This window comes from Phalacrocorax aristotelis, chromosome 1, assembly GCF_949628215.1.
Source record: "Phalacrocorax aristotelis chromosome 1, bGulAri2.1, whole genome shotgun sequence".
Lineage (NCBI taxonomy): Eukaryota > Metazoa > Chordata > Aves > Suliformes > Phalacrocoracidae > Phalacrocorax > Phalacrocorax aristotelis.
In genome coordinates, this window is record NC_134276.1 from 99,737,945 (window position 1) to 99,753,008 (window position 15,064).

The 15,064-nt window shown below is 40.5% G+C and overlaps 1 protein-coding gene across 1 annotated transcript in view; it reads left to right on the forward strand.

Moving 5' to 3' along the window:
- The window catches only part of DSCAM (DS cell adhesion molecule), a 400,878-nt gene that overhangs the window by 373,639 nt on the left and 12,175 nt on the right, over positions 1–15,064 (forward strand). The window contains exons 29-30 of the mRNA XM_075099598.1: positions 2,536–2,733; positions 6,101–6,403. Of these exons, the coding sequence (XP_074955699.1) occupies positions 2,536–2,733; positions 6,101–6,403 (501 nt within the window). The remainder of the gene's footprint in view (positions 1–2,535; positions 2,734–6,100; positions 6,404–15,064) is intronic.

Below are 15,064 nucleotides of genomic sequence, written 5' to 3' on the forward strand. Positions count from 1 at the left end.
ATGAGAATAGGATCTGTGTCCAGCCCAGCTTTGGAGACAGAAATCTACCATCACTTTTATTGTGCACTAAAGATCTGATTACAACAGTGTGCAGGGCTGGATTAGAGACTTTTAAGTTGTGTTCTCTGGATTTAAGACACTAATATAGCTTTGACAGAGGCTAGGCTATGAGATTTTGTTTAGACCTACAGCTTTCTGTGTGAAGAGGGGTGCAGTGCCCACGGGGTGACTCAGAGGTTATGGATCCTGAGCACACTCACACTCATTAATTGGCAAATATTCCCTTACGGCACTTTTTAAGTTGTTGTCTAGTTCTTTTCTTTTTATTTATAAAAGAGTTGTGCTCTGTGAACCTTTGCCTTGCTCACCTCAGCTCTCTACAGTTATGTTTCAGCATATGACGGCAGAGCTGGGTTAACAACAGGGGCACCAGATGTGCGCTGTATTCCATCACACTGGCAGCTCTGGAGCTCGCTGTGTCTGTGCTACAGAGACCCTTACACAGGCGCAGTGCAACTGGTGCAGAGCTACTGCTCAGCACGTAGAATCATAGAATCGTTATGGCTGGAAAAGACCCTTAAGATTATTGAGTCCAACCACTAACCTCATGTTCAGCAAGATAAGCACTGACCTCCTGCATGCTGACAGCAGTTTCTCCTGCCTCCTTCAGATTCCTGACAAAAGCCTCCTAAGTCATGGGATCAGAGGACAGTGGAAGTTGGAATGGACTTCTGGGCACCGGCTAGTCCAACCCCTCTGCTTAAATCAGGGTCAGCTACAGCTGGTTGCCCAGGGCCATACCCAGACAACTTTTTAATATCTCCAGGGATGGGGATTCCACCACCTCTCTGGACAACCTGTGCTAGTGCTCAGCCACCCTCACATTAAAATGTTTCCTGATGTTCAGAGGGAAGCTCCCATGTTTCACCTTGTGCCCAGTGCCTCTGGTCCTGTCACTGGGTACCACTGAAAAGATCCTGGCTCTGTCCTCTTTGCACCTTCCTTTCAGGTATTTAATGACATTGATGAGATCCCCTCGATCCTTCTCTTCTCCAGACCAAGCAGCCCCAGCACTTTGCTGAGTTTTCCCACCAGCACTATCCTCTGTACTTCATGTCTTCCCTTGAAGCAGGCACGCAGCTCACTTCTGGGTACACGTCAGCCACGTGCCAACTTTCCACAGCTGGTACAAGTGGTGGTTGATACTGACAGGCTGGTGATGTCATGCCAAGTGTATTTTTGGATGTTATCCATGGGAGGCGTCTATGTGCTGCACTACCAGGAGGATCAGTTCTCAATGGCACTGGATTCATATTTTTCCAATGCTGTAGAGGGAAGATGTGAAATAGGAGAAGGATCAGACCATAGCTGGTACTTGTAAATAAATACCTTGTTTCTTTGAAGCAGCAGAATATAAATTCTTACTGGGAATGCTTAGGCAGAAGCAATGCTCGGAGTCATTATCTGGGTATTGTTTTTTCTTTAAGTTGTTTCTGCTAAAGTTTCTTACCTCAAAGACAGACAACTTCACCTTCTGAATGTCAAAGAATATCTGAATAGATTTGAATTTTTCATTTCTAATACCCTTTCTCTCTATTGTTACTAATATCCTTTCAGAAGCTTCAAAGATAAATCCTTCAGTGCCAATTTAGTCACTTTCTGTTTGCCACTTAATGATTTTTCTATTACACTTGCTTCGTTAGGGAGTGCATGCCTCACTTTTACAGAAAAACTATTTATTAACAATGTTAATGAGTCAATTTTGGCAGATTTTTCTCCCTTGGTCACCATACTATCTCTAGGATAATAAAAAATAAAACATTGTTGACCTCAGAGAAGTAGCAGATGATTTTTAAAGTTTAAGGAATGGTATTTATTTACTAATTTTTTAAAAACAGTCAAATCTTTATGAATCTCTTCCTACTGAAACTCTGATGGCACTATTACAGGTTATGTTTTCTGTCTTGGCTACTTGTTAAAAAATAGGGAATCTGTAACTGATTAATACTGTTATACAGTAAAACTATTAGGAAAATGTCTAGAGTAGAAATTTATATCACCACATTTCTGAGCACATGTTTTTACAAACTGAGGGCAGGTACCTGATGTAGGGTCTTTCTGAGGGCACATCTACACTGATAATTTACTTTAGACGTTGCTTGAGATGGGGTGTGAAATCCCCAACCTGATCTACTTGCCTTGTGCTCTTTCACATCTCAGAGTGGTTTTGGTACTGGAGAACAGGTTATGTTGGAGTAAAGGGAAAATGAATGTGTCAGTGGGAGTTTGATGGGGCTCTTAGCCCTTCAGTTCACCCTTTTTAAAATGTATGCTTTCATTAGAAAAAGAGTATTTCAAACAAGCGTTAGCACTGTGGTAATGAACAGCATTTTCACTGCTAATTTTTGTTTCCACAAAGAATGTTTTGTGGGGTTTTTTAACCAACGTTTCAGTTGCCATCCCTTCCTGACAGGGCTTGTTTCCTTATAAATTCAAAAGCCTAGTGGCAAAGACCTTCTCTGTTACTCATCGCAGATCCTACCACAAGGAGGAGTGCCAAAACCGGACCCACAGCTCGCAACCGCTATGCTAGTCAGTGGACACTCAACAGACCTCACCCCACCATATCAGCTCATACCCTCACCACAGACTGGAGGCTGCCCACTCCCAGGCCAGCAGGATCAGTGGACAAGGAAAGCGACAGCTACAGTGTCAGCCCCTCGCAGGACACAGGTACGGGGTGCTCTGCAGGGCTGCACTGTGAAAACCGGGCGGCAGTAACTGCAGTAGCCTTCTTGGTCCTTGACGTACTTCATTTGGTGCTTAGGTGTCACAAATGCATACGGTGCTAAAGATAACAAATATGAGCCCGTGGTTTCTCATGCCACGCACGCATACTGGAGACCTTTGAAAGATATTGTGGTAGTTTTTGCTGTAGCTGAAGCACTGTACTTCCTGTAGCTGAAGGAAAAAGTAAGATAATTTGCTGCATGAAATGGCATTAACCAGGAAGGGGCAGTATTAGCAACCAAGAATATGGCCAAGTCATAGGTGGAATGGTTTTAAGGTGTGAGCTACATTAAGGATAGTATTTTCCTTTTCCCATCCATGTAATATGTTCATAAGGTTTATTGTAAGTGGAAAAAATGAGAGGGAAATATCTGGAATAGAATGCCAAATCAAAATGCATTCATATCACTGAATACTGCAGCAGCTAGCTCTGATTTTCCTGAGAAACAACTAGGTTTTATTCCTCTGGAAGACAAGTGGGGAGACACTGAATACATATTCTGCCTGCAGCCTTCATCTCTTCTTGATGTCTTCACATTATAAATGCAATTGTAACTGAAAAAAAGTTTTCTACTCTGCCCTACACTGAACAAGTGACAAAAACAAAGGGCAAATAAATGAGTATATGATTACGCAGAATAGTCACAAAGCAAATCTAATAAAGGTTAAATATGAAGAAAGGTAAAATACTATTCAGAGATATGCCTGACAGAAGCAATGCCAGGCTTACTCTGGTCTCCTCAGAAGGAATTGCTTGCCTTCCACCCCGATTTTAGGGGAGAAGTGTTTGTCATGTGAGAAAAGCTATGTGTTAGAGCTACAAAGCAGCAGGTGTAACTGGCCTTTCACCATGAAAACCAGTATGACTGTTTTTATTCTCTCTGTAAGAACAAGCATCTAACTTCCCTTACATCCAGTAATTTATAGGTTGGAGTTCCCATCTTTTCACAGTTCATCCTCTTGAACCTACAGACCCCTGTGTTGTCTCCACAGGGTAATGGCAGTCAATAGATAACCTCTAGCCAGATGACAAACTTCATCCTGATTTCTTAAGGTAGAATTATCATAAGGCTTTAAGAACTAACTCTAATAGCTATACAGATACAAATATAAATAGTAAATGTTATCTCAGAAACCCTTTCTGTAGATGTTCCAGATTTCAGATTTCAGGTATGTGTTCAAACATTCCATCACCCAATTACACATTTTCCAATGTGTGTGGCAAAGGATAGAGAATTCAGTTTTCTCTGTGGTTTAATAGACAAACTACATGCAATTTTGCAAACAGACTTCATAATCTATGTTTTAACATGGATAATTTCCTACTCTGTGTCCACCCTTGAGCACACAGTGATTTATGTACGGGATAGCAAGCTTTAGATCATGATCAAGAAAGGTTTTCTTGTGCCAAATGTAGCTCTATTATGACACTTGGTTTCTGGGGAAAGAATAGAGTCAGTTTAATTTAAGTACTTCAGAAGTTTAAAATTTCCAGATAAACTTTATAATAGATTTAGCCAAATTATGTATTTGAGAATCGGTTGAACTAATGTGCACATTTGATAACTTTTCCAACATGGAGTTCATATTTCTGAACCTAGTTAATGCAGTGGATATTTAGCACTTCTTATCAAAACAACTTCAGGTTCACAGAGCAGTAGGTTTTAAGCTTAGGAGAAATGCATTGCAGCAGTTCACAGCTGTACTAAGTTCTAATGTTCTAACCAGAGGCCATTAGAAATTTTCCGATAAATCTAGGTTTCATGAAGTTCACCCTGGGCTTGGATGAACTTTCGTTAAATCTAAAGTAGGTGTTCAAGCAGATTATTCCTGGAATAATCTCCCCAGGGCATGGGATATAGGAAGCTGCAGGTCGTGAGCTTCATGAACCAAAATGACACCTTTGCATGACCATCATATTTACAGATACTGCTCTATGGCACTGGTCAACTGCAGCCTTCCAGGAGTTTCTGGTTGATCAGAAGTTTGAAAAGACATTATTTTGCTCTAATTTACAAATCATTTTTGAAAACCAGAATGATGTTTCTGGGGGGGTGGGGGGGGTGGGGGGAAGCAGCCTTGTTTAAGCTCTGGACAGCTCAAAATCTTAAGCAGGTTACAGCATATTGTAGAAGTACTTGTCATTTGAAATAATGCATGGTCCTATTTACAAGTGGCAGGAGTATTGTTCATTGTGCACAATGAAAACTGATGCAAGTACCCTCGCACACAATAAAAAAGATAAAGATTTGCAATAACAGCACGGTTGCCTCTGGCTGTTATAGGATTCCCATTTTTATGAATTAGCTATTACATTGTGCCTGTTTATCGAACACCACCAACAGTGTCTGAAACTGTACAGATCTTGTGAAGAAACGTGTCTTCTGCTCAAGGTACTTCTGAAAGTCCTCTGCTGTTCCAGCCCACTGAAGTAGAAGTGCGATGGGTGCAACAGACCAGTGATTGGTCCCTGCAGAAAGGAGCACTGCATTTCCAAAACGCTTTTTAATGTATCAGTAGCCATTTGCATCTTCCGTAGTAGTGCTTGTTTAAGAAATATTGATATTCTCAGAAACTCATCAGCTGAAAAGAACAGCTTCTAGGTCATAATAGCCTGTGTGTCAAATATGAAGCCCCTATTATCTTCAGCAGCATTGAAAAAGCATCTCAGTGCAGGCTAGAAGCTACCAAAAAATATCGCTTTCTTAAGACCTTTGTTCTGTATGAAAAGAGTAAGTATTTTACCTGGTGTCTAGAGAGACAATGTCTGAGAGACACTGCCTTTGTATTTGACCTTTGTCCTCAGGGCTTTCTCAAAAAAAAAATTTATAAGATTGAAACAAGTACAGAAAAACTATCCTTTCTCACCTAGACATCACCTTACAGAAATATTTCTGCGATGCATTAAAAAGATAACATAAAGAAGCTGTTCCTCATTTTGCTAAATCTATTTCATGGATTTCTAACACTTTTAAGGCATTTAACTTTTAGAGAAATTATTTTTTTGAAAAAAAATGTAACCTTTTTCATGTATTAAACACTGTTTCTTCTAAGCCTCAAATGTAATGCTAAGCCACATAATCATGATGGCAGACTACGACTTCATTTTAGATGATCTATAATTATCAAGTAACTGACTAAACTAAAAATTTTGCAGACATTTATAGTGAAGCAGACTCATTCAAATCACCTTGATAATTTGAAGGGCTCTGCATTTTATTAAGAAATACTATCACGTTCATAGCTTTTCTTCCAAAACGGATTGTGCAGATGTTTTCTTTCTCTCATTATTTATATTTCTGATATTTAGATCGAGCAAGAAGCAGCATGGTCTCCACAGAAAGTGCCTCCTCAACATACGAAGAGCTAGCGAGAGCATATGAGCATGCAAAAATGGAAGAGCAGCTGAGACATGCCAAGTTCACCATTACAGAATGCTTCATATCAGACACATCGTCGGAGCAGCTCACGGCAGGGACTAATGACTACACAGACAGTCTGACCTCAAGCACACCGTCAGAGTCGGGGATTTGCAGGTTTACCGCATCCCCCCCCAAACCTCAGGATGGAGGGCGAGTGACGAACATGGCAGTTCCAAAGGCACACCGGCCAGGTGAGATGCTAGAGGTAACATTTTGGTCCTTGGGGTGAGCGTTTCACCCCATGCCTAAGCTGGTTAACTGGAGAGGGTATATCACAAGGAATAAAGAAAGTGCACAATATATCCTGTAACTACTTACAGAGAAAATTGCTTTTTGTCTCAGCTAATATAACATTTGAGTATATTCTCCCACATTCAGAAAAATTAGGAACTTGGAAATTTAGGAACAGAAAGGGGCTGTCTAGGCCATCAAATCCACTCTACAGGTGCAGCCATCAGGCAATAGACCCTTCTGGGATAAATAAGACCATATGGGGGTATATATGTCCATCTCTGACTGAAACCACCCACTAATAAAACGTGTCTTACAGCAATACTTTGTGCTTGAGAGCAAAGGTTTGCTGTCGGAACAGTTCACAAAGACAGGTTGTGGAAGATGTACTAGCCCTTCTGCCCTGTAGCTTGTCAAAGATGTAATAATCCTTTGGTGACGTTCTTGAGCTGTTATACTCTCTCTTTGACATTTCCTAATATCAAACTAGGATTATCTAAAGGGGGAAGAATAAAAAATGGAGAAAATGAAGACAGTGCAGTAGTTCAAGGGCTATGGAGCCTTCTCCCTTCAGACGAATTTAAACCCACTCCAACTTCTTACTGACTGAAGGTGCCTGAGGGACATCAATCAAATATGCAGTTCACAAAGAATGCTGTTTCTAGTGATATCCTAGTGCACAATAGCATAGGTAGATTATTTGTGGTACTCTGAGATCAAACACATTATAAAATCTGCTCAGAAGATTTGTCAGTCTTTGTTACAGAATACAGGATATGAGGAGGATTCAAATGGGAAAAAGGCATAATTACATGAGTGTGCTTTCTGAAAACATGATTTATTTTATTTTACGTTTATTTAGTATATACATTTACCAGTGTGGGGGGGACTACTTACATGCCCAGAAAGTAATCAGTAGCACTCATATATGTGAAAAAGAAAAACGATTAAACTATAGTCTTTTGCTCAATATACAGTATAAATGGAAAAGCAGTTGTTGTGAATCCAGAAGAATGGAAGATAGACAGTGGTATCAGGAAAGTCTTTCAAAAGCAGGACCTGATGCTGAAAAGAAAGCTTAAAGGATTTTGCTAGAGAAAGCTAAAAGAAGAACACGGGAGGAAAAAGACCAAGCAGAAGGTAGAAAGTTATAAAACATGAGGCAGGAAATTAGTGTATCATACAGATAGATAAGAGGGAAAATAAGTAGGAAATAAAATAGTGAGAGAAAGTACTGATTTCTGTGTAGTCACAGAGTAGAACCACAATTCCAGGAGCTGTAGAAATAAAGATAGAAATAATTTTCATTTCTAACTCAAAAAAGGTAAGATAAATATTTGTCCTTGCTCTGCTAAAGGGAAGCATTTGCATTCACAGCTAAGTCAAAATTGCAGCCCTCTTTTTCCAGTCCGTCAACAAACATTTTTAATCATTTCTTTAACAAATAGCTTACTTTCTTCCTTTCATGTTCCAAATATATTATTTATGCATATTTAGTATTTGGGAATAGTCTAATACATTCCATATAAAGATTATTTTCTTGAGGGCATACTGCACAAATATGTGGTCCCTGTGCTTGAGTTAAAAGCTTCCAGGGTTGGAACATCATCAGAGCCCCTCTAGTGAATTACAGACTTGTGGCCATCTATAGCTCTGTTAGTTTAAATGGCTTGCATTTTAACGTGCTTTTCTTGATTAGCTCTACCTTTCCTTTGCAGTAAAGAAATGAAATACATTAATAAATGAATAATTAACTTCAATACCTTGAAAAAATATTGAGTGTTCCAGTGGACCAACTTGAATGTTGGATCATAAATATTGAATGCCATGTTATTAAAGGTTACTTTATGAAGGACTTTAAACAAAATATATGGGTAGAAGGAATTTTCAGTAGTAACAGACAGACCAATATTTTTCATGTTCAAATCAGTGAGGAAAGACTGAGCGTCTTCTTTCACCTACTACTTCAGAAATTCTGCAGAAGTAATTAATAATTCAAATACAATTAATCAAAATAATTCTACATTTTGGAACATGGAGAAGAAATAAAAAGAAATAAAAACATTAAGGTACTAAATAAGTAGATGAGAACATCTGAGATTAAACACTGACCATGCTTCTTCAGCACATCTTTATTCTCCCTTGAAGTCAGTCTTTTCTTTCAAAATAACTTTTATCTGTTTTCATGGTGCTTTGCTTTTCTTCTCCCCTAACTTGATCTCTTTCTCATACAATGTCCCTTCCAGTAACTTATGCCTCCTCCTTTCTAATTTCTGATCTCACTTTTCAAACTGCCTGTAATGCTACCTATTGCAACTTTTGTGTTTGCAGTAAAGGTTTAGGAGTCTGTAATAAGTAGTATTTGGTTTTTAAAATAATCCCCAACAATTATAAGACAGTCTTAGAAAGACAGTAACAAAAAGTTATTTTGATAAATGGGACATTTTGAAACTAATCTACCCAATGGCAAGGCTGCAGCTTTACTCGAAAAAGGTAACAGTGGAGTTTATTGGTGAAGACTTTGTCAGCCGTAACTGATTGAGCTATTACAGCACTTATTTCTTAGCTTGTTGCTACCATAAGTGTTTGGTATGAGTAAGCAAAATGTTAGACCACCTGAGGTTTAACTTCAGAAGACCTTCCTGTGAGTTCCTGAGGGCAGCCCAACTCATGTCACTGATTGCTCCCTTGCTTTTCCTGAGCATCTCATAGGATTCTTTTGTACCTGTATAGTCAAGCCTCCTGGTCAAACCATCTGCTTTGTCCAACAGGCAGCATTTGAGACCTCAGGATGTTCCAAACTGATAGTTAATGATTAGGAGTAGGGAACCGGAATGCTTTTTCACTGGGAGAGGAAAAGGGGTGATCAAGATTCAGTCACTTGTATTCTGGGGGTTCACATGAACCTGCTGTGACATTCCCAACTTCCATACCATTTTTATTCAGAAATTGATTCAAAATATTTGATCACCCCATCAGCTTGAATTATATTTGGATGGTTCATCAGGTACGTAGGCAAGCTTAGTAACTGATCATTTCTAGCACTGTAACTACGAATTAGGACTGTCTTTTCAGAACCGCTACATATTATGTACAACTCTAACTCTGTAGTTAGTAACATGTGATAGTTGATTGCCTGATATTTTAGCCCACTGTAAGTCTTCTAATAGACCTTGCCCCTTCTAGTCAACTGGTGCTGCAGATACAGTCAGGTGAGCAGTCAGAACTGCTCCTGGCTTCTGGATTTCTACACCTTTTTCCTGACATTTGGTTTACAGAAACAAGAATCAGTTTCACGATGTCAGCTTAGACACAGGAGCTAAAAACGCAAGAATTTTGCCATGAAACAATAAAGATCACGTTATAAAAAAAATAGAGCAATCATACCTAATGTCACAGTAAATAGCAAATATGGAAACAAAGTGATTTTGGCATACTGAATCTGAGACATGCACTGGGACTTCAGAATGATCTGGATATTTGGCATGGTTATTCTTTTACAATTCAGACTGCCAAATGTATTGTGCTGTAGTACACTTCTATACATTTCAGCTGAAGTTACTGCATCACAGAATCACAGACTGGTTGAAGTTGGAAGGGACCTCTGGAGGTCGTCTGGTCTAAACCCCCCTACCCAAGCAGGGCCACCTATGGTAGGTTGTCCAGGACCATGCCCATTTAGGTTTTGAGTATCTCCAAGGATGGAGACTCCACAACCTCTCTGGATGCCAGTGCTCAGTCACCCTCACAGTAAATAAAAATATCCTGATGTTCAGACAGAGCCTGCTGTGCTTCTGTTTGTGCCCATTGCCTCTGGTCCTGTCACTGGACACCTGTGAGAAGAGTCTGGCCGTCCTCTTTACAGCCTCCCTTCAGGTATTTGTATACATTGATGAGATTCCCCCCTGCCAGCCTTCTCTTCTCCAGGCTGAACAGTCCCAGCTCTCTCAGCCTTTCCTCATAGAAGAGATGCTCCAGTCCCTTAATCATCTTACCAGCCCTTAGCTGGACTGTCTCCAGTAGCTCCACATCTCTCTTGTACTGGTGAGCCCAGAGCTGGACACAACACTCCAAGTGTGGCCTCACCAAAGCTGAAGGAACCATCACTTCACTTCCCCTGACATGCTAGCAACACTCCTATTGCAACCCAGCTTACAGCTGGCCTTCTTTGTCATAATGGCACATTACTGATTTGTGTTCAACTTGGTGTCCACCAGGACCCCCAGGGCGTTTTCTGCAAAGCTGCTTTGAATCTGGGTGGCCCCCAGCATGTACTCGTGCATGGGGTTGTTCCTTCACAGGTGCAGGACCCTTGTTGATCTGCATGAGGTTGGTGTTGGCCCATTTCTCCAGCCTGTCAAGGTCCCTTTGGATGGCAATGCAAGCCTCTGGTGTATCAGCCACTCCACCCAATTTTACATCATCAGTAAACTTGCTGAGGGTATACCCCACCATCCAGATTGTTAATGAAGATACTGGGCAGGATTGGACTCAGTATTGACCCCCAGGATACACCACTAGTTGCTGGCCTCAAACTAGACTTTGTGCCACTGATCAGCATCCCCTAGACCCAGCTGTTCAGCCGGTTTTCAATACATCTCACTGTCTGCTCATCCAGCCCATAATTCATCAGCTTCTCCATGAGGATCTTACGAGAGACAGTGTCAAAAGACTTACTGAAGTCAAGGTAGACAATATCCACTGAATTCTACTCATATACCAAGCCAGCCATTTCATCACAGAAAGTTATTAGGTTGGTCAAGCATGACTTCACCTTGGTGAATGCATGCTGACTAGTCCTGATCACCTTCTTGTTCTTCATGTGCCTAGAAATGGTTTCCAGGATTAGCTGCTCCATCACCTTCCCAGGGATGGAGATGAGGCTGAGTGGCCTGTAGGTTTCTAGGTCTTCCTTCTTGTCCTTGAAGATAGGAGTGACATTTACTTTCTTCCAGTCTTCAGGCACTTCTCACAACCACCATGATCAATCAAAGATTATTGAGAGTGGCCTCACAATGACATCTGCCAGTTCCCTCAGCACTTGTAGGTGCATCTCATCAAGGCCCATGTATTTAAATATGTCCACTTTGCTTAAGTATTCCCTGACTTGATCGTTGTCCACCAACGGTAAGCTTTCCTTGCTCCAGATTCTTCCACTGATCTCTTGGATCTAGGATTCCTGAAGGCTCATCTTGATTGTAAAGACTGAGGCAAATAAGGCATTCAGTACCTCAACTTTTTCCATGTCCTGTGTCACTAGGTTCCCTGCTCCATTTGGCAGCAGGGCCACATTTTCCTTGGCCTTCCTTTTGTCACCTATATACTGATAGAAGCCTTTCTTCCTTTACTTGACATCCCTGGCTGCGTTTAATGACAGTTGGGCTTTGGCTTTCCTAACCACATTTCTGCACACTTGGACAGTGTGTCTGTATTCCCTCCAGGTTACCTGTGTCTGCTTCCACCCCCTGTGTAGTCCCTCTTTGTGTGTGAGTTTTGCCAGGACCTCCTTGTTCATCCATGCAGGCCTCCTGGCATTTTTGACTGAGTTTCTGCTCACTGAGCTTGGAGGAGGTGACCCTTGAATATCAGTCAGCTTCCTTAGACATGAGGCTACTTCTAGTTGTCTGTACAAGCAGCTGTTGATGTTTTCTTCATCACTGTCTTGACACCGGGCCAAAACTTTCAAGTACATAGAGAAGGTGTTATTAAACAGTCTTCAATAAAAAATATTTTAGAAGCTGCATTTTTCTTAAACTTTCAAAAGTCATAGCTATGGGAAATGGAAAAGGAAAGTAGGATTTTTTAATTAATCCCTCCATTCGGTGTTTTAAAAACATGCCTTATGCATCCTTATGTTCTGATTGTTGCAATTCCATAGACAGATTTTTGGAAAAAGATGAGATTATCTGTGGGTTTTTATTCAGCATCAATGATAATATAATTATTTTTTCTTTTATAAGACATTATAAACGACCAAGAAAATTGAAATTGCTGCTTAACAACAGCTTCTGCATAGCTTCTGAAAATGAAAGCATGGATGCAGACTTGCATATGGGGTTTTGTGGCCTTCACAGAGCTGGCAGATCTAATCTGCCCATGCCTTGAAGGTGACCCACTGCAGATGGTGACAGTTCTCTGTAAGCCATCAGAACAGTCATATGTCCCAGGAGGCATACTAAAAGAGAAAATTGAAGCAGTAGAGATAGCACAGCAGTATTTTAAACACATGGGATAAATCACAACCTTCAGAAAAGTGGCCTTTCAATTCCTAACCTCTGTGCGTTGTTAATATTCTTCAGGGTATAGAAATTATATCAATACAATGTTAGCATTGCACCTTTCTCAGCATCAAAACTCCCAGAAGTCTGGGATTATGATTGCTGTTCTCCCCACAGTTGTCACTAACTAGAAGTTTCATTAACATGATCAGGTCCTCAAGGAATAGGCATACTGGGCAATCATCTCAACAGCATACTGGGTCCTTCCAGATCAGAACTGAGGCACTTCTTCATATTAATATTCAGAAATTTCAACAATTGTTACCCAAAGTTTACCTGGGAGGTTGACAAATGAGTCAGTCCTTTGTCCTCCAAAGTTGTGATTCAAACCTTGCATTCAGAAACTGGGTAGGACAGAAATTGGAAAGAAATATACTGTCTTCCTACCTGTGACTGTGCCATCAAAGATTCTGTGATGTAAAGAAGTGCAAGGAAATTGTAGAGGTTGAAAAAGTTATACAGTAATGTTTCAATTTTCTGTTTTAAAAATATATAACCACAAGTTGAGTTATCATAACAATTATTCTTAACTGCAATAAACATCGCAGTAACAGTTTATTAAAAATAGATTCCTATTATTATAATTTTAAATCTCAGTAACAGCCTCAGCCAAGAAGCCTCTTGGGTCTTTTCCTCTCTTTACTGTTAAATTATTGTGCTTGAGAAAAGAACAGCTATTAACTGGGAAATATTTTTATATTTCTGTGCTTCCCAAGTGCTATTTATGTCTTTTTTGTGGACAGACCACTTATTGCATCCTCTGGCAATGGAATTCACGCTTGGAAGAATTAATATCTGACCGGTGCTTGACTAGGAAATATCTAAAAAGTTTTCATCAGGTCTCTCGCTATTTGCAGAAACCTCCCTTTCACAGTGGTACTGCAAAACTCAGACCCCCCAGACTATATTTTCTTCTGATGCTCATCAGCACTAAAAAAAACCCTCTTCAAATGGATTACATTATTGTTAAGGGTTAGCTTGACTTGGACCAGGCAGAAACTTTTCTACCTGATGTCACAAAACAAGTGCAAGCTCATTTTGACAATCGCCCTTCCTTGCCTCTTTGGAGATCACATGAATATATAAACCCTGAAGAACTAACAGCATCTCAGATACACTTCCAGAGAAGAGATATCTTTCACTGGGTGTATCAGACTAGGAGATTTTGAAATCCGTTTAAAGCATCCCAAGATTTTATACCTCAGAACCTCCTCTACAAACTTTCAGCTGATGAAAGGAATCAGTTTGGAAAGAAACTTGTGGGTGGGTGGGTGGAAAAGCCAGTTGCAGCCAGGCAGGCTCTGAAAAAATTTATTTTCCTGAGACTGATTTCCCAGCCTTGAAGACCGCAATAACACCCCATAGGGTGTTTAGAGTCTATAGGGACACTGAGTGCTTTCCTTGCTCCCTAGACCTGCACAAAACAGAAGCACCGGTTTGCCAAGTCCCTGCTACACTGGAAGCATTCTTCTCTTGCTGTCCTTGCACTGTTGGTTGATGCATGAGGGCAGAACTCAATCCTCTGTCTGCCAGCCCTCCTGCTTGGCCCCTCCGTCACAGAGGAGGAGATTTGGCCGGCAGCCACCGCCTTCTCACAGCAGCTAGAGGACAGGACAGGCCTGCTCCCAGTCAAGCTCTCAGCAAGCAAGAATGGATACTTCTTTGGTCTAGGTTTTTCAGTTGGATGCCTAAGTCGAGCAGCCTGAGTCCAGCCCTAAGCCTACTGCATATTACTAGAATAAATGTGAACACTGGTCTAACCTCTCCAGCTTTGCTGAATGATCAAGTTCTTTCAGTATTCAAAATGCTTTAATTAGCAATCTTGACCCAATTTACAAATTTCTTGCTGCTTTGACTAATCCTGCAGACTTGAACAGCAAAGTCTTAGCTTTTAGACAAGCCCTAAGCTACAGAATACAAGTACTTTATTAAATAATTGTTTACAAGGATCCCTTAAAATAGAGACTGGACATCACTTGCAGTGAATAAATGTTGTTTTAAACACACAAGTCAAGACACAAATCTTCTTTTCCAGTACTCATTCTCTACAGCTAATAATAAGCTGCTTAGCACAAAAAGGAAAATATGAACCACACAGTAATAGAAAGCACACTATATCTCCAATATCAGCCCTGTACTCAAGATAAAAATTTGTGAACTCTTTTCCACTGATCTGTGAGTTCAAGGGCGAAGGAACAATTTCGCTCTTCTACCAATGCAGACAAGAGTGACATAGTGATAGATTCTATTTAGAGACTTGCTTTCTATTGAAAAGTTGCTGACAGCGCACTATAAGATGCAGCAGTAACTGAATCTGATACAAATTTGGCCACTGAGAATTCA